Source organism: Dama dama, chromosome 20 (genome assembly GCF_033118175.1).
Source record: "Dama dama isolate Ldn47 chromosome 20, ASM3311817v1, whole genome shotgun sequence".
NCBI classification, from domain to species: Eukaryota; Metazoa; Chordata; class Mammalia; order Artiodactyla; family Cervidae; genus Dama; species Dama dama.
The window spans coordinates 29,502,515-29,525,547 of NC_083700.1; the positions used below are offsets into that span (position 1 = coordinate 29,502,515).

At 40.2% G+C, this 23,033-nt stretch overlaps 1 protein-coding gene across 2 annotated transcripts; it reads left to right on the forward strand.

Annotated features, from left to right (window-relative positions):
* Positions 1-183: 183 nt before the first annotated feature.
* Positions 184-22,698, forward strand: AMPD1 (adenosine monophosphate deaminase 1). 2 transcript variants are annotated; one of them, XM_061119940.1, is made up of 16 exons: positions 184-220; positions 1,528-1,539; positions 5,166-5,346; positions 7,169-7,334; positions 10,426-10,591; positions 13,672-13,891; positions 14,355-14,484; positions 15,535-15,729; positions 16,015-16,146; positions 16,857-17,020; positions 19,601-19,727; positions 19,910-20,073; positions 20,943-21,063; positions 21,716-21,889; positions 22,059-22,169; positions 22,523-22,698. In XM_061119940.1, exons 1-16 carry the CDS (start codon positions 199-201, stop codon positions 22,679-22,681), a joined length of 2,244 nt encoding a protein of 747 aa, XP_060975923.1. In that variant the 5' UTR covers positions 184-198; the 3' UTR covers positions 22,682-22,698. The 2 variants fall into 2 exon arrangements, with proteins under 2 accessions (XP_060975923.1, XP_060975924.1); XM_061119941.1 differs by lacking the exon at positions 1,528-1,539 and having other exon boundaries at positions 199-220.
* Positions 22,699-23,033: the final 335 nt, after the last annotated feature.

A 23,033-nucleotide genomic window follows, 5' to 3' on the forward strand; every position in this document is an offset into this window, starting at 1 on the left:
TATTCACTGTCAATGCCTAAAGTTATAAATAGGTCTACAGCTCATCTGTCTCCTTTTAGAAGAGAAGGGTCAAATTACAGGGGGAAAGCAAAATAATAAAATGAATGTCAGCGTGTTTCATAGTGTCAGTCAGTCATCCCTCCAGTGTGGTGTCTCTTCGTTTCTACTGTCCTACCTAGAACACAGGATCCCAGCACAATGCCTCTGTTGAAACTTCCAGGTATGTGTGCAAAAGTGTTTGGAGAGTTCAATTCTTTTGATATGCAATCATTCCTTTAACTATCATTTCAGGTCTGGGAATCCTTTATTTGGGGTTCATAGTATTTTTAATTAATACACTTCAGGAAGAGACAAGACAAGGTTTTCAAAGGGTTTCTGGTTTTTAGTTTTAGGAGGGAGGTAATCTTCTAAAACTGTATCACGTAGTAGCATCCTTGATGATCCTGGTAGAAAACTATGTAAGATATTCATTATCTACTCTGTTAGTCTAAACAAAACCTGTGCTGCCACACTTCTGAGAAGAGTCATAAATAATGTCCTTAGCAATAGTATTAGCTGAAAATCATGAGAATAACAGCAGTTTTAACCCAATCTGTATATTCTGATGGTTCACAATCCAGGTTTATACACAGAATAATTTTCAAAATAATAATAAAAGTCTCTTTCATTATAAAAGTAATACACGATTCATGTGAAATAAAAGAAATTTCACTGAAAAATAGAAGTAATAAACACTCATTTAGAGAATTTGGGAAATTTAGAAAAGGAGTAATTTTTTAAAAACCCACAATCCCCATCATCTAAAGATAACACTTTTAACATGTTAGTGTTTTTCTTTCAAACTATATTCTTTGCAAGTGTAAAGAATTAAAAAACACACTCAGAGTTGAGACTATATTATACAGGTGACTTTGTATCCTGTCCTTCTTTTGGCTTCACGTGATAACTTAATCATTTATCATGGTACTCTAAACTCTTCCTAAACATCATTTTAAAAGGTTGTATAATATTTCCAATTTTCTCAACCAATCCCTTAGGTTCTTTATGATTTTTTTAAGTATAAATATGCTCTGACAATAATATTTGTACCTAAGTTTTTTCCACACTAAGGATTATCTCAGTAGAATAGATTCTCAGAAATAGCTGCTTAGTAGGTGTTACTTAATTGTTTACCAAATTATCTATTTTCATTTACTTGCTATCTGCATTGTATAAGATTTTCCATCCCTCTGGATCATGTTTTTAAAAATCACATTTTACAAAGAGTACTTCTTTAAAATTATAAACCTAAATTTAAGAGAGGTTAGAAAGGAAAAGAAAATGAAGAAGTATATGATGACTACATCCCCAGGGTTTTCTAATGGCAGCAAGTTGTAGAAAAATGGAAGAATGAGCTCTAATAACACATCCCACCACCCCCTCTTCCTTGTACCAACCTACCTATTTCTATTCCAAAGCACTGATTAGTAGCCATGATTTCTGAAAGTTGTTCACATATTTTATCTTGTTCTATTTTACTTCATACAGCTGAAGAAAAACGTGAGTATTTGGGGCTATTTTTCCTGCCATTTGCCAAAGTATCAATATTGTAAGGATACTATTCTTTAATTCAGAAATATGGGTATTTTTCAGCAGTGTTTATTAATGATATCATTGAAAGCCATCAAAGGTTTATAATGACCATAGATCTTCCAAAGCATAGCAAATGAACTCATGGAAATCCTGACTCAAAAAAAAAAAAAACAAACACCAAAAAAACTACATTTTTGAAAAAGACGCTTAGACATTAGCTAAGGGGATCTATTGAGTCCTGCCTTAGTAAACCCTCTCATGGTGCATTTTTGTTATCAGATACCATAAAATCCCATTTTTTAAATAAAATTGTAACTTTTTATGTATGCTACCTTCCATCTCAAATCAGACTTGTCCTTTGACTGACTAATAGTACTCATGATGCCTCTGAGTTCCTCTGAGATGTGATGTGGCAGATGAGAGGCCTACGACCCATCTTTCCTACATATTAATAAAGCACTGCTGAGAAATAAGCATGTTTTTCTGGACCTGTTGGGTGAAAAAGCAAGCATGATATTCCTTTTCTCAAGAGTCTTGCACTTCCCATGTTAATAATAATAATCCCCAACTTCTGGATAGTACTATGTAGTTTCTTGTTTAATCTTTATTAAACAAGTCTCTGAAGTTGACATTATTATTATTAACATTCCTCTTTTATGATGATGAACATTGAGGTTCCTAGTGATTATATGATTTATCCAAGTCCACACAGCTGTCACAGACACTTTTCCTCACTTGTAGCCCAGGGTTTTTTCTGCTTCACCACTCTTCTTGTTTCTGTCCTCTTACCTATTCTCTATCTAAATGTGGATGTCTTAACCTCAAGACATTACCACTCAGATGTTCCATTATCTCAAACATGCTCAAAACAGAACTCGGCGATTATCTATACAAACCCAAGGGACCCCATAAATTAGCTTGTCACCCAATCTTATCTACTCACCTTTTGAAATATCAGTTTCATTTTTTCTTTCTCTAATCACCACCACTCCCTGAAGTATTTTTGGAAGGCAGAGCTCTTGAATTAGGAATCAGATTTCAACTGTGTTACATGAAGGTAAAACAATTGGTTGATTTAGTGGAAGGAAATATCAATCGTATAATTTTTGGTGTTAATGTAAGCTACTTCTTGAGAGTAGAGTTTCTACTTTTCAACTGTCTAAAGTGACTTAGGGAGATACAACCTTAGTGAAAAACAGTGTTTAAAGACATGAAACAAATTGATGTGTGCAGTCCCAAATAATGGATGCTTGTTTTGGAAGAGCCAAATTTCAAGCAAGTAGGATTAGGCCTCCAACAGCTCTGCCACTGACCCATCATGACAAATCAGTTGCACACTCGTCTTCATCCTCCTCTTCATCATCATCATAGCCAACCGACCTATTTCCATTTGCTCTCCATGGTGCATGAAAGCTCTTCTGACTTCTGCTTGTCATTCATCCTTGAGGTGCATGTGCTTGCCTATGACGCTGAGGGAGGAATGATACTATTTCTGGGGAACAGTTGGCTGTGGGATGGGGAGGCATTCTCAGGCCATCAAATGTATCTACTTAGTGTTTTGTCTGTTCCTTCATGGATCATGGTGCTTGCCAAAACACTAGGCATAGCATCCAACTATGCTTTTCAGTTTCAGGAAGTGCTTGAGTTTAATGAGACAAATAGATGCATGAAGTTCAGCCAACATAGTGGGCTTCTCTGTTACTCTGCTGTGACGAGCCAGGTTTGAAAACTGGCTGACCTGACCGTTAGAGTTGGTGAAGTTATGAGTCAATTACTATCATTTCCAGTGTATGCTTCAGCCTATACTAAGCCATTCCATTTATCACTTTCTTAATAACCCAAAGCTAATTCCAAATACCAAATATTTGTCTGATCAATGCTACCAAATCATATCATTCAGTTTAATCTGATGTTTTATTTTGCTTTAAAATATGCTTTAAAAAAGCATTTTCACATACATTATCTCACCTGATGTCACAAGAGCCTTGTAAGGTTTGTAGGAATAGTATTGCCACTTTATCGATAAGGAAACTGAAGCAGAAGAAGGTGTAGGAGTTGGTAAGTACAGAACAGTACTTGAATACATTACACTTACCTAAGTTATAATTGAAAATGTGTCATTTTGGAGACTTGTATAGATGTCAATGGGGCAAGAGTGGGGGTGGGGATCTATCTTTATGTCTGCAGTTTGCTTTGTTATTACATAAAGAATGTTTTTGTCTGCTACTGTTGCTCCAAATATCTAACTGTATGCCATTCTCATTATTTGCTTCCTGCTCTTTTCTGGAAATGCCAAGAGATTTTTACAAGTATTGGGTTGACTAGAAAGTTCACTCAGGTTTTTCCCTGAGATCTTACTGGGCCAGTCCAATATCAAAGGTAATGACTACTCAGATGGAAACAGTTGGGTATCTGGAAAATACAATGGAACTTAACAGAAAAGCAGACACTTGATGGCCATCACCACCCTATACAATAAAACTGGTTCTCTTTTCTCCTGAAAGTCTTGGGGTTGTTCATTGCCAAGCTAAAGATCATTCTTCCACCTACGGTAAGAATGGGAATGTAAAAGTAAAATTGCCATTCCAAAGGTCATTTATTATGGAAGCTACATGTCCACAAGAAATGGGATTCCCAACACTGGGCAGTAAATTTTAGTGACTCCCTCCCCTGACATCACCAAGATGTCAGGATTTGAAAATAATGAGGTTGTGACATGTGACAGCAACACAATTTCTGTCCTAGGAGGAAGAAAGGCTCTAAAGTACACATTTATTCCTCAAAACTACTGATATCACTGGCTCTCTTTAGTAAGAAAACACCAAAGATCAACAACCCTACCACATCTTTATTTTACTTGTTTATTTGTCCATGCCCTGAAGCATGCAGATCTTAGTTGCTCGACGAGGGATCAAACCTGTGCCCCCTGCATTGGGAGCCCAGAGTTTTAGCCACTGGACCACCAACGAACTCCCTCCACAGCTTTAAAACCATCAGAAAAACTCTACCAACCTAATGGGAAGGACTGTGCTGCAAGGTTACTATGAAATCAAACTTAGTCCCACCAGAAACAGGTGATCTTAGCTACTAATCATATAAGAGCCCGATCACATCTTTAGGACCCTCCTAAAGTGTGCTGTGGGCTTCTCTGGTGGCTCAGACAGTAAAGAATCTGCCTGCAATGCAGGAGATCCAGACTCGATCCCTGGGTCGGGAAGATCCATGGAGTAGGAAATGGCAACCCACTCCAGTATTCTTGCCTGGGAAATCCCATGGAAAGAGGAGCCTGGCAGCGTGCAGTCCATGGAGTCACAAAGAGTCAGACATGACTGAGCGACTAACACTTTCACTTTCAAAGTGTGCTGTAAGAATCTGACTTGTGATTTTGAGAGTGAGTTTCCTAGCTACCCACACAGAAACCCACTAAAGAGAAAATAGGCATTAAGCTCCATCAAGTTTCTGGCACAGTTGTCAGAGAGCAGGGCACACATGTATCCAGGGCCATCCTTAGCACTGTGCCTTACATGTAGCAGAAACCGTTAGGTGAGTTCTGAGAAAGTGCTTGAAGACTAACACATGAAAACCTCTTTTAGCTATTGATGATGCAATGCGTAGCTTTGCTGAAAAAGTGTTTGCCTCTGAAGTCAAAGATGAGGGAGGCCGTCATGAGATTTCCCCCTTTGATGTGGATGATATCTGTCCAATTTCTCAACATGAGATGTTTGCACACATGATCCATCTGGAGACCCAGTCCACCCCTACAGAACACAGGAGGTAAGCGGTGTAAGGGGAATGCTTTGTACATTGGGACACAAGTAAGGGGAAGTGTCAGGACCAATGGTTCACTCTGAATGATGATTCAACTTGGAGGAAAAACTCTGCCAGAACTAAAAATCCCCCTACCCCCCCAGACACACACACACACACACACACACACACTATACCCTAGGGCAAAGTGACAAAGACTAAAAAAGAAGAAAACAGTGGCCTTCTTACTTTCATATTCATCTGCCTTTAGCTGAAGCCTCCCTATCCACCCAAGCCCTATCCAGGTGGCTCAGTGGTAAAGAATCTGCCTGCCAATGCAGGAGACATTAAGAGACGTGGGTTTGATGCCTGAGTTGGGAAGATCCCCTGGAGGAGGAAATGGCAACCCACCCCAGTATTCTTACCTGGAAAATTCCATAGACAGAGGAGCCTGGCAGGCTGCAGTCCATGGGGCCACAAAGAGCTGGACACAACTGATCACACACACATCCACCCAAACAAGAGGAAATGATCTACTATGTGATTATTGTGATTATTCCAAAACAAAGTGGGTGATAGCTACTGTGCACTCATTCAATTTCTGCACTATCGGTGTAGAAACTGGAACTCAAGAGCCTCATCTTCAGACTGTCCTTAGTCAACCTTATTGCTGTGCTCCCTGACAGGAATCCTTCCCTCTGGCCAGTCTGACCTCCTCGAGGCCTCAGGGATACAGCCCTCTATTTCTGCCCTCATGTCCTGCCCATCCTATGCTTGCGATGCATAGTTACTATGTTCCCTGAACAGATCCCTCTCCACAAACTCTATTTTCCCTTATTTGAATCACTCTAGTATTCACTACCTGTTGCTGTGTGCCACAGTTTAGTCTTCAAACCTATTACTGACTGCTTACTTGGAACTCCCTCCTCATAGCACGCCCCTCACACCCCCACCGCCCCCCCACCCCAGCCAGTTTCACTGGGAAAAATTGTTCTGCTGTCCTTCCCTTGATTTCATGTCTTTAAAGAAAGAACGGGCTTCCCTGGTGGCTCAGTTGGTAAAGAATCCACCTGCAATGTGGAAGACCTGGGTTCGATCCCGAGGTTGGGAAGATCCCCTGGAGAAGGGAAAGGCTACCCACTTCAGTGTTCTGGCCTGATGAATTCCATGGACTGTATAGTCCATGGGATTGCAGAGAGTTGGACATGACTGGGAGACTTTCACTGTCACTCTCAAGGAAAAAACAGTAATCCACCTCCTTCAGTATCCCCTGTAGGACCTAACACAGGATATGTATCAAAGTAGAAACTTAATGAAGACATGTTGATTTGAGGAAGGAAAATTGATTAAGCAGCTTACAAGTTCCAGGTACTGTGCTAAGCATTTTATAGACATTAAATCTCACAGAATTCCTATATAGTAGACATTAATACACCATTTTTTTAGATAGAGAGACAAGTTCACAGAATTTAAGGGACATGCACAAAATGGCAAGGATACTAAGTGACACGGCCTGTGCTTATGCAACACCTAGACTGGCTGTTCTGCTGGGAGTGGGCAACACCCAGACTGGCTGTTCTGCACTGTGCAGAACAGTGTTGTGCTGAGAATCTTCTAGTATGTTTCCTAAGGCCCACTATTCCCAGGTATACAGGAAAAGAGGGACACTTAGGTGATACCTCCTACCATTTGGTTAGATTCTGTTCCTGACTCCCAGCCCACATTGAATTTTCACTGTTTGTCCTCAAAATAAAATTGTTTCAAAATAATAAAACATCAAGTTTATCACAATGAAACTCCAAATGAAGATAAAGTGAAATCTTAATTTATTTTTCAATTTCAAACTCAGAAAAAAGCGTTTCTTCGGACGGAAGACTATTAGTTTGTCTGTTCCACACACTGAAACATCTTCCACCAAACTGTCCCTCATCGATGAATACATTTCTTCATCTCCCACCTACCAGACTGTGCCTGATTTTCAGAGAGTGCAGATCACTGGTGATTATGCCTCTGGGGTGAGTTGCTTCCTACCTCTCAGACGTAGCTGCTGGGAGATACTTAGCTTGATTGTTTCAGCTTCTTTTCTTCCTCCCCTTCCTTTTGAGGAAAGTGTAAGCTCACTTGCCCTTTGCTATCCTTTATTATCTCATTTCAATAGCAATATGCTATGAATTCGAGAGATATTTTATTTTACTTATTTTTGAATGTGCTGGGTCTTCATTGCTTTGCACAGCTTTTCTCTAGTTGCAGCAAACAGGGGCTACTCTTTGTAGCGGTGAGCGGGCTTCTCCTTGTAGCTTCTCTTGTTGCAGAGCACAGTCTCTAGGCACAAGGGCTTCAATAGGTACAGCATATGGGCTCAGTAGTTGCAGCTCTTTGGCTTAGATGCTCTGTGGCATGTAGAATCTTCCCATATCAGGGATCAAACCTGTGTCCCCTGCATTGGTAGGCGGATTCTTATCCACTGTGCCATCAGGGAAGTCAGAAAATTTTATTGAAGTATTACTGATTTACAATGTTGTGTTGATTTCTGCTGTATAGCAAAGTGATTCATATATATATATGAACATACTTATGAATATATATGAATATATATATTTTTCCATTATGGTTTATCACAGGTTATTGAATATAGCTCCCTATGCTATACATAGGAACTTGTTGTTTGCAACATGCTATGACATATTTCTATTTTGCTTTGATCATCTCACATAATTTCTCTTCCTTTATCTCATTTGCTTGCCCATGAGAATATGCAGTAGAATGTGGCTACATACTGTGTGTTACAGAATGTGTGTTACAGAAAACAGTGGACAAATTTTGGCAAAAAAAACAAAGAGATAGCTACTGATCTAGTCTCACTGAGGTATGATAAAGCAAAACAGGGAGCCTCAGGAAGGCATGGAGGCTCTTGGTAGAAACATGTACCCAGAGCAGGATAGAGAGAAGGGCTGCAGGTAGCATAAACCAATCAAAGAAAACAGAGCAGGAGAAAGAGAGGGAGAAGAGGAAAGAAGCGTGGAGAGACTGAGAAAAGAAGATGAGAGAGAGGTTAGAACATTCTCATGGGGTTATTGTTTTTCGACCAACTGTCCTCTCCAATTTCATTGCAGATGCTTACACAGTAGATTACTATTTGGAACAGATACTAGTATGCCACAGAGATAGTAAACTCATGTTGCAAACAACTTGATCTGCCTGTTCTGTCCAGAACAGTTGTTCAATTAATAAATCTTTGCCACATGAGCTTGCAGAATCAGCATCATGTTGGTGAAACTTCTGTTTAGCCATCAGTCTATGCTCCAAATATAGTTTTAATGACCAGTCGTAAGCCCTCTTCTCATGTAACTGACCCACTTAGTGTTAGTCCCAAGATATTTAAAAGTGACAGAGCAATCTGTGACAACCTAAAAGGGTGGGGTGGGGTGGGAGGGGATCTTAAGAGGGAGGAGATACATATATACCTATGGCTGATTCATGTTGATGTATGGCAGAAACCAACACAACATTGTAAAACAATTATCCTCCCATTAAAAATAAACCAAAAAAGTGACAGAGCAATAAAATGGACACTGTTTTTCTTTATTTGTTTTCTGTGTGGTAACATGTGTGCTCTACAAGCGGCAGAGATTTTAGATGCTAGATAATTGAAATTAAATGTTTAATAATAGTTTGGAAGAGTCCGTGCTCGTTTCGGCAGCACATATACTAATAGTAGTTTGGAAGAGTCCAAAGTTCCATAAAACCACAAATATTAAGAGTCAAACTCAATCCCTATGTGCTTGGTGGAAATGAAAACAAGAATGAAAAGAAAGAAGATGAGAAAAAGGACAAGGTTCTCAGAAGTCAGGGAGTAGCTTCTCCTCCTATAAAAGCTGGAAGGCACCTAGAACCTTGGCTTAGAGTTTTTAAAGAACCAAGTATGTGGCTACACCTGTTGGCTGAAAGTGACTAATCTGTTGAGCTGCATTTCACCTGGTCATGGTCTGTACCTGAACCAGTCTTCACCTTCATAACTGAACAGAGAGGTAAAGGGGAGAATTAGGGTTCCCAAGGCCATTCATCCTAGATAAACAACCAATTCAATGTTATCAGTCCTTACTGAGCACCTCCTCTGTGCCAGGCACTGTGCGCTAAGTGCTGAGGATGCGAGGGTGAATAAGATCCAGCTCTTGTCCTCAAGGAGCTGATAGGTAGTCTGTTAGATGGCAAAGAAACAAGCATGCCCTTGGAAGCAGACCCCTTAGACCTAGTACCCCTGTCAGAATATCTTGGCTAAGGTCAGCAGGTCTTTAAAAGAATTCAACTGTTTAGGATCAATAGCTGGACCTCAAACCATCAGGGGCAAGCTTATGTTGGGGTTGGTCCCAGAAAGTTGTCAGGCCCTGATGATGAGCATGCAATGATTTCAAATTACAACTTCTTGGGCATGCCAGGCCTGGCTGGGAGTCAGGTATGGGGCAAGAGAAATAGACCAGTTTAGGAAATTTGCTGCAGTTCTAAGAAATTTTTACTCTAGAGTCTTTCTATTTGTAATTCCAGATTAAGTTCTCTTTGAAACCATCCCGAAGAATGAGTTCTAACAGGATGATGTTCTGTCTGTCTCTAGCTACAGAAGGCAGTGTGTGCATGGCAGGGTTTGAAGGCCGTGTGACACCTTATTCCTCCCCCAGTATTTCCCACACTGAGCAAGTGGTTTGAGTTCTCAAGCTAGACCAACTTTGTCTTTCAATTGAGGTACTATTTTCAGAAGTGCATACTTAAAATGTTTGTTTGTCACCAGGAAGAAGTATTTTCCATGTTAGAATGGGTTCTTTTCATCATATTTGTTGGATGATTGCTTGTATCTAACGAAAAACAAAAACAAACATGGGACTTCAAGGAAAGACTCATAGGACAGATATGTCTTGGTAGAAATAGAAGAGCTAAAAAACTTCTGGACCTGCTCGTGGAGGGAGACCCAGGGTCCAAGTCAAATGGGAAGTAGCCGGGTGGGCAGAGGAGGCTCAGCAGGGCCAGCTCAGCGGGAGAGCTGGGAGATGCCAAAGACAAGCTTTACCCACTTCTGCAATTTTTATAGGTGCTACTCTGAAATTTTCTTGGTAGGTTACAGTTGAAGATTTTGAAATGGTTTGCAAAGGTCTTTATCGGGCATTGTGTATACGGGAGAAGTATATGCAGAAGTCATTTCAGAGATTTCCAAAAACCCCTTCCAAATATCTGAGGAACATTGATGGTGAGGCTTGGGTAGCAAATGAGAACTTCTATCCAGGTAAGTAATTTTCTTATATAATTTCTGGAATATAGTTTGAGGTTTAACTTGTTATTGTTCGGTCGCTCAGTCATGTCCAGCTCTGCAACCCCATGTACTGTAGCCCACCAGGCTCTTTTGTCCGTGGGATTTCCCAGGCAAGAATATTGGAGTGGGTTGCTATTTCCTTCTTCAGGAGATCTTCCTGGATCAGGGATCAAACCTAAGTCTCTTGCATTGGCAAGAAGATTCTTTACCACCAAGCCACCAAGAAAGCCCTTAGGTTTAACTACTAATGATTAAATATGCTCCCATGGTTTTAAGTCTAAACCATAAGTTCATGGTTTATAAACTTAAGGTTATAAGTATAAACAGTTTGAAGTATCATAGTCATCTTCAGCTCCATCCTCTCTTCTGCCCCATAATGCCCAATTATCTGATTCAGTCTGTACAATATCTCTCAGAACCTCCTCTCTTCACCATTCCCCAAGCCTAAATTTAAGCCCCTATTTCTCTTTGTCTGGATTGTTGCAGTAGCTTCCTAATTACTCTGTTAAATTCTAACCTTGTTCTCTCTCAATTCATCCTCACTTTGGTACCAGTTATTATAACACAAATCTGAGCACATCCTTCTCCTGACAAAAGTCTTTAATGACTCCCCCAATAAGTCCAGTCTTTAGATTGGCTTTCAAGGTCTACCATCTGTCTTTCTTCTGTTTTTGTTTTTGTTTTTAATTAAAAAGATAATTTTTTTTGGCCATGCTGCACAGCATGTGGGATCTTAGCTCCCCAGTCAGGAATCAAATCCATGCCCCCTGCAAGCGTGGAGTCTTAACAATTGGACTGCCAGGAAAGTCTCTATCTTTTGTTTGTCTATTACTTATTTATTTTTGGACTTGCACACTCAATCTATTTCTAACCTTACCTCCTTTGCTCCTCCTTTGAACTTTTTGCTCTGGGTGGAAACCATTTACTTCAGCACATTCCTGCGCCGGTACTGTTTCCGTGCGGTTCCCTGCGTCCCACTGCCCTTCCCTTCATTTTCTTACTATGTGTCCGCATATCCAGATCCAGTGTCATCCTTCAAGGTACTGCCCAAACATTATCATTTCCTGCCTTCCTCTGACCTCTGGATAAAAATAAGCTACACGTTTTGACTTTCCATAGCATTTTATTTACATGTCTCATTTTTTACTTTCTGTTTAGTATAAAGTACAGAGACGGCAATGGCACCCCACTCCAGTCCTCTCGCCTGGAAAATCCCATGGACGGAGGAGCCTGGTGGCTGCAGTCCATGGGGTCGCTAAGAGTCAGACACGACTGAGCGACTTCACTTTCACTTTTCACTTTCATGCACTGGAGAAGGAAATGGCAACCCACGCCAGTGTTCTTGCCTGGAGAATCCCAGGGACGGGGGAGCCTGGTGGGCTGCCATCTATGGGGTCGCACAGAGTCGGACACGACTGAAGAGACTTAGCAGCAGCAGTATAAAATACCTATTTAAACATAATCAAATTTTAATAATTTCACAATTTAATAAATTCCATAGTATAATTATATCATAATTTATGTAATCAACTCCTATTTTTAAGCACTTAGATTTCCAACTTTTAAAAATTTACTTCCAACAAGGTTATGATAAGCATCTTTATCATTAATAAATCATCTTTGTGCAGTTGCTTTTTAGCTTTAGGATTAGGCTTCTAGAAGTGAAATTTCAGAAGAGATAAATATTTAAGGTTTTTTAACTATCAAACTATGCTGTTAAAGATTTCCAGATCTAGAACCCTCTCTCTTTAATTCCTTTGATTATTAAAATCATATTAAACATGTGTCCAGTGTGATAACTGGATTGGTTTGTTCATCTTCTATAATATTGACATTTAGGTTGCTTGTCTCACCTTTGTTTCTCCAATATTATATTTTATATCTCTAGTATATTTAAGTATTTGAAAGTTGATATTTGATGCAGTAATGTACTATTTCTTTCGTGTTCCTTATCTCTCAGCTTTGTGTAGAAACTATGCAAGCTTTTTCTTTCTATATTATTTTTCTTACTCTGACCTTTTAGTCATCACTTGCAAATGGCAGATTTTCTGATGCCTTGGACATATACTTGTTGAAAGTAAAAGGAGTGCTCTAAAGCCTGTAACAATGTGGAATTTGTCCTCAGCTTTCTTAGGTTGAAATTGTTAGCAGTGGAAAGAAGGGGACTTTCATCCACATTATCCTTTCTCAAATCCATTCGCAAAAATTGCATGTGCTTTACAAGGTGGGAAATATAAGTACAGCAAGAATTATGTTTAGAATTTATTTTATATTTCTGTTTGTATTAAAACCACTCTAGATGGAGCACAAAGGATTTTAGGGCAGGGAGACTATTTTGCATGATACTATGAGAGCAGATACATGTTATTATTCATTTGTTAAAATTCATAGAATATGCACTACCAAGAGTGATCCCTAAGGTAAACACTCTGGACTTTGGATGATAATAATGTGTCAGTGTAGGTTTGTTGTTTCTAACAAATGTACCATTCTGACTGAAAATGTTGATAGTGGGAAAGGCTATGCCTGTGTGAGGATAGGGGTATATGAGGACTCTGCACTTGGTGCTCAATTTTGCCATGAACCTAAAACCACTCTGAAAAATCAAGTCTATTAAAAAATAGCCGTTCTAAATAAAGACTGATAGAGACGTTTAAATAAGGGGAAAGTCCAAATTCTACTTTTTAACTCTATTTTTATTTCTATGCAATCATCTCATATGTTAATAAAATACTCTGTCAGGAAGACTTTGATAAACAACTTTGTTAAATAATTAAAATGATTTGTAAGTGGTATAGCAAATTAAACAGTATTCTAAAGAACTTGAAAATCATTTTTGCACTAGATAAAATGTTAGGCTTATTTTATACTACTAAATTAGTCACATTTGGAAAATAATGTAAAAATGAACTTTAGCTTGGCTTTGGATAATTACAACTTAATGACGTATAGAATTCCAAACAAATGAGATCTTATAGTATTTAATTTTGGCTATTTTTATGTGGTCATTCATTCTATATGCTGATATATTATTGTGTGTTTTATTGAAAAAGTCTTTACCCCTCCCATGAAGAAGGGAGAAGACCCTTTCCAAACAGATAACCTCCCAGAAAATCTGGGTTATCAGCTCAAAATGAAGGATGGTGTCGTTTACGTCTATCCTAATGAAGAAGCAGCCAGCAAAGATGAGCCCAAGCCACTTCCTTACCCAAATCTGGACAGATTCTTAGATGATATGAATTTTTTACTTGCTTTAATTGCCCAAGGACCTGTGTAAGTGTTAAGACCTGAACTACTGCTACTGTTACTACTACTGATAGTAAGACTAAGGATTTATTAAGAGCTTACTATGTTCAAACACACATTAAACACTAAGTGCATTACTTCTTTCACTCTTCATAATCATTGTATGAGGTGGGTATTTTTTATAACTCCAGATTTATAAGCTGAGACTTTGATGAGTTAAGTAATCTGTCCAAAGTCACACAGGTGGCTAAGCCAGGATTTAAACCAAAATCTTCCCTCATTATTATTTATGTCCAACTTTGATGAAAAAATTAAGTCCTTGAAGCCCAACACTTTTCAAATTAGATTAATGCAGAATAAGTCAGTTCCATTTGGAAACAAACATAATTGTTTGTGATAAAGGTGATAAGGGTACCACTGATGATTTTGAAATTGACTGTTCCTTAAATGTCTGAAATTTTTTACAATTATGTGATTTAATTTTTCACAGTAAGACCTATACCCATCGGCGCCTGAAGTTTCTCTCCTCCAAGTTCCAGGTCCATCAGATGCTCAACGAGATGGATGAATTGAAGGAGCTGAAGAACAACCCTCACCGGGATTTTTACAACTGCAGGAAGGTAAACGTGTTTGCGGCTCAGAGATCATTCCTGGAAATATTAATACAATTATTCCTTGAACAAGATAAGAAAGATACTGTTTTTCTGATTAATTTAAAATTTCTGCAGATTCAGTGGAATTTAGTGAAAGCAAATAGATGATGTCTAAAAGATGCAAATGCCTTTCCTACTGTTTTCCACATAGAAAGGGTTGCCACATTATTGCCATCAAAGTTATGCTTATCATCAACAACAAAAATAACAAAAACAAATAAACCTCAAAAGCCACTCTTCTAGGATTTAGAAGATCTTCATTCTAGTCTTTTTTCTTCTACTTCCTGACTGTAAAACATTGGGGGAAGTGACTAAATATTTCTGAGTTTTGGTTCCCTCATTTGTAAAATTGGAAAATATATCTGCTCAATCTAGCTCACAGGAGGATTGTGAATATCAAATGATCTAAACCTTGTGGAAAACTAATCAACTACAAACATTTCAAGGATGCATTCTGATCATTTAAATGATTGCAAGGACGTGGGAGTAGGAAATATATGAACAGAGATTTGGGACCAAATCGTGGCTTTGTCATCCATGTACACTTGGGCGAATTGCTTAATTTATCAAACTTCCACTTATAAAATTGTTCTTATAAAAATACCTAACTCATAAGTGTCATCACTGTACCATGGATGCATTAGTTCAATCATTTCTCCCCTTGGGGCTGAAAACTCTGGCAACTACTCCACTTCTAGTTGTGTCTCAGGGGTGGAAAATTGTCCCCAAGAATTTTGTGTGGATCAAATGTAGGAAGTAAATTGGATGTTACAGATATGTAAGAGAAGCAGGCAATATTATTTCATCCAGCCTAAACGTTCACATTTTTACAAGGACACAAAAAGGTTCTATGTGTTCATTCTTGCTTGACCACCTATACCAACTGTCAGGTCACACCCCTATCGTTTACTCCTTTCTCTTAGCATAGTGGGATTTGTGGGCACTGTAGCCTCTAACAGAGCAGCGTAACTAAGCATTAAGGATTGTTGGTTTTTCTTGACCTGAATGTACACACAGGTGGACACTCATATCCATGCCGCTGCTTGTATGAACCAGAAACATCTACTGCGCTTTATTAAGAAATCTTACCAAATTGATGCTGACAGAGTGGTCTATAGCTCCAAGGAGAAAAATCTGACCCTAAAGGAACTTTTTGCTAAATTAAAAATGCATCCCTACGACCTGACTGTTGATTCTCTGGATGTTCATGCTGTAAGTTGATAATGTCAGTTTCATCTAATACTCAGAACCCACAAGCATTTCTCCTACAAACACTCCCTTCTCAGAGCTCTTTTAACCATGTGGGCTTACCATGCTGACAGAAAGAACCCATGAACAATTTCAAGGTTCCCTCATTGTCAGCTATCCTGTATTCCATTCTTGGAGCCCAAGCCCTTCCCCTTATAACAGGTCCCAGTTTCTTGCGGTCATTCCCTAACTCTCTGCGTCCAGGCAGCTCTGATAAGGATACGCTTGTGTTCTTGTTTCCTGATGCAGGGACGTCAGACTTTCCAGCGTTTTGATAAGTTCAATGACAAATACAATCCCGTAGGAGCAAGTGAGCTACGGGACCTCTACCTGAAGACAGACAATTACATTAATGGGGAATATTTTGCCACTATCATCAAGGTGAGGGAGAACCAACCAGATCTATGGTACCTGGCCTGATTCTTGAGGAGGGGGGAGAAGAAAGGGAGGGAAGGAAGAAGGAAGGGGGGACGGAAGCCGGGAAGAAGAAGGGGAAGGAGGGAGGAGGGCGGGAGAGAGAGTGCTATCACTTGGGTCAAACACTACACAAATGAATGGGATCATTTCTTGTGAAACATCCACTGAAATGATTTTTGAAGGCCTTGATTCCTAGGACAGAGAAGCTGAGGGTGTGGGTTTGGGATTAAGGAGCTGGTTCTTCTAGACTTGTGGAGTTGTAAGTTCGGGAAGAGTCAGGATCAGAACCCACCCTGATCTTCATGACACTTGAACATCAGGAGACAGGAATGACAGGTGCAGTTGGGAGATGTGTGTTTTGGGAGATAAGGGTCGTATGAAAGTTGAATTCGTTTGCAGCAGTGCCTTCGGATCGCATCATCTGTAGTCTGACGCTTTCTCTCTGTGGACTCCATCAGGTCCCATCAGTCTTTCACCCCAACTAGATGCCCCTCACCTGTCAGTCTCCTTAAATCTTAACCTTGATAGTTTTCCTCTGCCTTCCTTTCTCATGACCTCTGTTCTTCTTAGGACCTCTAGGTCCTAAGAAGGTTCCTCTCCCTAGACCCCTAAGGTTCCTCTCCCTAGACCCCACAGGTATAGACTCCTGAGGGACTCCTCTCTTGGCTTTGCAGGAGGTCGGTGCAGACTTGGTGGAGGCCAAGTACCAGCACGCTGAGCCCCGCCTGTCCATCTATGGCCGCAGTCCTGAGGAGTGGAGCAAACTCTCCACCTGGTTCGTCCAAAACCGCATCTACTGCCCCAACATGACATGGATGATCCAGGTCCCCAGGATCTAGTACGTAACTGCTCACCGGAAACCCTAAAGCCTGCCTCAGCCCACCTGCCCTCGCCTCCTCCACATGAACAAAGAGCGGGCAGCACGTCTGGACAGACACAAGCTTTGTTTATGGCACTCGGTGCTGGGTCCCCGGTGGGTGCCTGGTGTTGTCCACTCTAGGTTTAGCACTTTTAATCACAGACAGCAGGTAGGAAGATCATTTCAGTTCAGTTTTCTAACCAGGTTGTTTTTTTTAAACAGGGAACTTGATGCAGATCACAAAATAACTTACTAAGAATGATTAAAACTTAGCTAGGAGAAAAACTACGTACATTTTACTGTACATTTTCTTTCTTTCGGTCCTCTTTTCTGTGTCCAGCTCCTTCTTTCCCAAGCACATCTGTACTGGGGTGTAGCTTTCTTGTATCAGAACTTCAACTACTGTCTGCTGATTATCTCATCTACAAGTGCTCAAGTTCTCCATAATCAATGGCTATTTATCAATGGTATTATCACCTGCTAATTACTCATTCCCTTCGGGGATATTCGTATCACTGATCTTCTATCTAACTTAAGTATTGGTGTATTGTCTGGCCATCTGCCTCTGTGTTCTGTGTGCCCTGTGATAATATAAGAGCTTTAGCCTCTCTCTTTAGCCAAAAAAAAAGAGGAACACTTTAAAAACTTATTGTTTATTATTTTATTTTTGGTTCCTCTGGGTCTTCATTGCTCTGTGTGGGCTTTCTCCAGTAGCAGAGAGCAAGGGCTACTCTCTAGTTGCAGTGCATGGGCTTCTCATTGGAATGGCTTCTCTTGTGGCAGAGCAGAGGCTCTAGGACCTGTGGTCTTCAGCAGTTGCTGCATGTGGGCTCAGTAGTTGTGGCACATGGCCTTAGTTGCCCCATGGCATGTGGAATCTTCCTGGACCAGGGATTGAACCTGTGTCTCCTGCATTGGCAGGTGAATTCTCATTCACTGTACCACCAGGAAAGTCCCAAAAGAATAACTTTTTTGAATGGAGTAAAACTTCCTGTCTAATATTATTATGACAGAGAGGCAGTGAAGTGTGGTGGTTAGAAGCATGGGCCCTGGCCCTGGGCTGGCTATACTTGAATCCTAACTCTACCAGTTACTAGCTGTGTGACCTTTGGCAAGTTTCATGACCTCTCTGTGCCTTAGTTTCATCATCTTTAAAATGGGGTCATCAGTTCAGTTCAGTCGCTCAGTCATGTCCGACTCTTTGCGACCCCATGAATCACAGCACGCCAGGCCTCCCTGTCCATCACCAACTCCCAGAGTTTACTCAAACTCATGCCCATCGAGTTGGTGATGCCATCCAGCCATCTCATCCTCTGTTGTCCCCTTCTCCTCCTGCCCCCAATCCCTCCCAGCATCAGGGTCTTTTCAAATGAGTCAGTTTGTCGCATCAGGTGGCCAAAGTATTGGAGTTTCAGCTTCAGCATCAGTCCTTCCAATGAACACCCAGGACTGATCTCCTTTAGGATGGACTGGTTGGATCTCCTTGCAGCTCAAGCGACTCTCAAGAGTCTTCTCCAACATCCACAGTTCAAAAGCATCAATTTTTCAGCGCTCAGCTTTCTTTATAATCCAACTCTCACATCCATACATGACCACTGGAAAAACCATAGCCTTGACGAGACGGACCTTTGTTGGCAAAGTAATGTCTCTGCTTTTTAATATGCTATCTAGGTTGGTCATAACTTTCCTTCCAAGGAGTAAGCGTCTTTTAATTTCACAGCTGCAATCACCATCTGCAGTTATTTTGGAGCCCCCAAAAATAAAGTCTGACACAGTTTCCCCATCTATTTCCCATGAAGTGCTGGGACCAGATGCCATGATCTTAGTTTTCTGAATGTTGAGCTTTAAGCCAACTTTTTCACTCTCCTCTTTCACTTTCATAAGGGTACCTAATTTATTGTGTTGTTATGAGGATTAAATTAGCTAATACTTCTGGCCACTCAAAAGAGTGGGTGGCAAATATTAAGTGCTGTATTAGAGTTTGTTAGATTGCCTCTGGCTATAGCATATCAGAGGTGTTCTTGATAAGTGTTTCATGTTCACCATCTTGTATACCACACATAAAAAAATCATTGACCTTTTCATGACATAGTTCCCATACTCTTCATTCTCTATCTGGCCTTAGCTGTGAAGATTTAAACTTTTTTTTTTTTTTTCACCTCAGAGCGTTTGTAGAAGATATAGTATAGGTGCATGTGGTCCAGCAAGAAATTTATACCTCCTATGCCAAACCTAAGGTCCCCTGGAGAAGGAAATGGCAACCCTCTCTAGTATTCTTGCCTGGGAAATCCCATGGACAGATGAGCCTGGTGGGCTATAGTCCTTAGGGTCACAAAAGAGTTAGACATGACTTAGAGACTAAACAACAACAAATGTCAAACCCAAATTGAATCCTTCTTTATGGGTAACCAAGAAGAATATACCAGGGTGGACCTAGGATGGAAACACTAGGTCTTTTCTTAAACACGGCATTTGGCCCTTTGCTTGTCTTTGGGCTTCGCTTTGAACTATCAGTCCCAATATCTTCTCCTCCTAAATTCTCTTCATTTCTGCCTCTAGTGATGTGTTTCGATCTAAAAACTTCCTTCCACACTTTGGAAAGATGTTGGAGAATATTTTCATGCCAGTGTTCGAGGCCACCATCAACCCTCAGGCTCACCCAGACCTCAGTGTTTTCCTCAAGCACGTAAGCATGACCTCGTGGGCCTTCCTAAAGCTGCACATGAACCAGCCTGCATACCTAGCCATGATGAATTCTTGGTGCCTATCTCTGACATTTGGTCCTTGCCTCTGGGAGCTGAAAGTCCGTCTGAGGGCTGGGTCTCTGCATTCAGACTAAACCCATTGCCTGCTCATTTTTCCTGACAGATTACGGGCTTCGACAGTGTAGATGATGAGTCCAAACACAGCGGCCACATGTTCTCCTCCAAGAGCCCTAAGCCGCAGGAGTGGACCATGGAAAAGAACCCATCTTACACTTACTATACCTACTACATGTATGCAAACATCATGGTGCTCAACAGCCTGAGAAAGTAAGTAGATGAGAACTGGAAAGAGAATCTATCTGACACACTTCTTTCCTCATACACTGGCACCCTCAGTGGTTGAGGGATGCTGCCAGTTGGCCCAGAGAAGAAATTTCTTTCCCTTGACTTTTTCTTCAGTTTCCTTATTTATTTGAGGAGGGGGGATGGATATTTTGGAGTATTCAGTAACTTTCACAATTCCTTTTCTCTGGAAGTTTAGGAATCTACACTTATCACTGTGCAATTTATGATAAAATTGCATACATTTTGCCCATTTTGGTATATCTGAGCAAGGAAGAAATATAGGACTATTATAAGGGGGTTTTCTGGAAACCTTTTCCCCCTAAAGTGTGAGTAGCAGAAGAAATGACATGGTGATATTGGTAAACTTTGGTGGTAACCAAAGATGTTTCTGTTCAGGTAATCAAATCTTAACTTTTCTCCATAACCTCATATCCTATATTGCCTCATTTTCCAAAAAGTCTGTGTTTTAGGAAGAGTTTTTGGGCTTCCCAGGTGGCTCAGCGGTAAAGAATCTGCCTGTCAATGCAGGAGATGCAGGTTTGATTTCTGGGTGGGGAAGATTCCATGGAGGAAGAAATGGCAACCCACACCAGTATTCTTGCCTGGAAAATCCCCATGGACAGAGAAGCTTGGTGGGCCACAGTCCATGGGGTTGCAAAGAGTAGGACACGACTGAGTGACTAAACAGCATGAACTGGAATTATCTGATTTGCTGAATCCTTTGGATACCCCACTCCCTTTCAGAGTGTTAATTTTTCCTACCAGATTTTCTGTAAATCACTTTAGGCCCAGAATGGTTGTCAGGTTCTGGTCAGTCACCTGTGATTCCTATAATAGCTCCATCTCCCTAGGGAACGAGGCATGAACACGTTTCTGTTCCGACCTCATTGTGGGGAAGCTGGAGCTCTCACTCATCTCATGACAGCATTCATGACGGCAGATAACATCTCTCATGGCCTGAATTTAAAAAAGGTGAGTTGGAGGCTTACTTCTCAACCTTAACTTCTTTGTGGGAGCAAGAGGGATCACTTTTTTCCTCCTTATTATTTTGTCACAAGTCATTATCAACACTGGAATCAAAATAAAGGAGAGCAAAAAATATTTTTGAGATTATTTACTGCACTTCATTTTACAGAGGCCCAGAGAAGTAAAGGAATTTGCTCAAGATTACCTAGCTAGTCAGTGGCAGGGAGGGGTTAATGCAGATCTCCTGACTCATTTTAGAGCTCTGACAAGGGATAAATGCGAGGCGGCTTGGCCTACCTTCAACTGGTTTTTGCCAGATTTCATGTTGTAGCATGTTTCAAAACACCTCTTGGGAGAGTCAGAACTTTCTTGTAGAGAAAAAAAAGTTTCACGGTGAATTCTTTTGCCTAAGATGGACCATTAACTTAGACAATTAAACAATTTGGTTTGACTCAATGCTTCTGAAAACTGATCTCATAAATTTATTCTAAATATATTTACATTTAAAAACTATTCTTCTTTTTTACAACAGGATTTAAAGAATAGGTGATAATTTTGTTGAAAGCTAAAACCTGAAGTAGATCATGGGTTTTAACATTTCTAGTTTGCATCCCTTTTCCAATATTTTAAAATATTTTTTTTCACTTTTCCTTTTCAGAGTCCTGTGTTACAGTACTTGTTTTTCTTAGCCCAGATTCCCATCGCTATGTCGCCATTAAGTAACAACAGCTTATTTCTAGAATACGCCCGAAATCCTTTTTTAGATTTCCTCCAGAAAGGGCTAATGATCTCACTGTCTACAGATGACCCAATGCAATTCCACTTCACCAAGGTACACATATGGGATTTTGAGCAATACAAGTATATTTTGCTGAACTGTTACTTACCATCTAGAATTTTAAAGTTGAGTCATGATATTTCACTATTCTTTTGTGCAGGATGTGTGTTATTTCTTTTAATGCATCCCTTTTTCTTTCCCTCTTTTAAATAAATAACCCAAGGAGCCCCTAATGGAAGAATATGCCATTGCTGCACAAGTCTTCAAGCTGAGTACCTGTGATATGTGTGAAGTGGCAAGAAACAGTGTTCTGCAATGTGGAATTTCTCATGAGGTAGACCTGCCTTTGATTATCCTTCTGAGTCTGGAATTTGGTAACCTGAATATTGAAAAATTAGTTGAAGAAACACATGTTGAAAAATTATTTCAGGAATCATGTGCAGTTACTATGGACAGGGTCTAGAAAGAATTATTCTCTCTGGTTAGGACTGTGGGCAAGGAAAATAAAATACACTTATTTCTCAGCAGACCATGCACATTGAGGCACTGGATGAGTGCTCTTAGTGGTTTTTTGTTTTCCTCTTGCCTGTAGCTAATGTAAGGAAGGAATCTTTGTGGAGGATGTAATTATTGTCCATATCAGGGTAAAAAGCAACAACAATCATTCTGTTTCCTTTTTTCTTATAGGAGAAAGCAAGGTTTCTGGGCAACAATTACCTTGAAGAAGGCCCTGCTGGAAATGATATCCGAAGGACAAATGTGGCCCAAATCCGCATGGCCTATCGCTATGAAACCTGGTGTTATGAACTTAATTTAATTGCTGAAGGCATTAAATCAGGAGAATAAAACAAACAAAATAATGACATGGGTGAGATTTTCATTGTAGGGTATACATAGCAATGGTTACTAGTTATCAAATCCCTACTATAAGCCAAAGATTGTATTAGATATTGGTCCATTGACATTATTTCATTTAATGCTTTGCACAGCTTTATAGATATTATTGTTCCCATTTTGGGGAAGATGAGTAAACTGAGATTAGTGACCTATATAAGGATATACCTAGTGAGAGGTAGCAATGGAGACCTGGGTTTGTCTGACTGCAGAGTCTCCATGACTTTCAGGCAAAATATTTATTAAGTCAGGGCAAAAATACAAGCAAATGATTTGTTATAGGGAGAACGCAGGCTTTTGATTT

What these genes read in the sequence shown, in the direction of transcription:
- AMPD1 (XM_061119940.1), top strand. Translation starts at nt 199, where the DNA reads ATGCCTCTGTTGAAACTTCCAG. An exon ending in ATTTTGCCACTATCATCAAG is followed by an intron (nt 16,147 to 16,856) that starts GTGAGGGAGAAC and finishes TTGGCTTTGCAG; the next exon opens with GAGGTCGGTGCAGACTTGGT. An exon ending in ATGGCCTGAATTTAAAAAAG is followed by an intron (nt 21,064 to 21,715) that starts GTGAGTTGGAGG and finishes TTTCCTTTTCAG; the next exon opens with AGTCCTGTGTTACAGTACTT.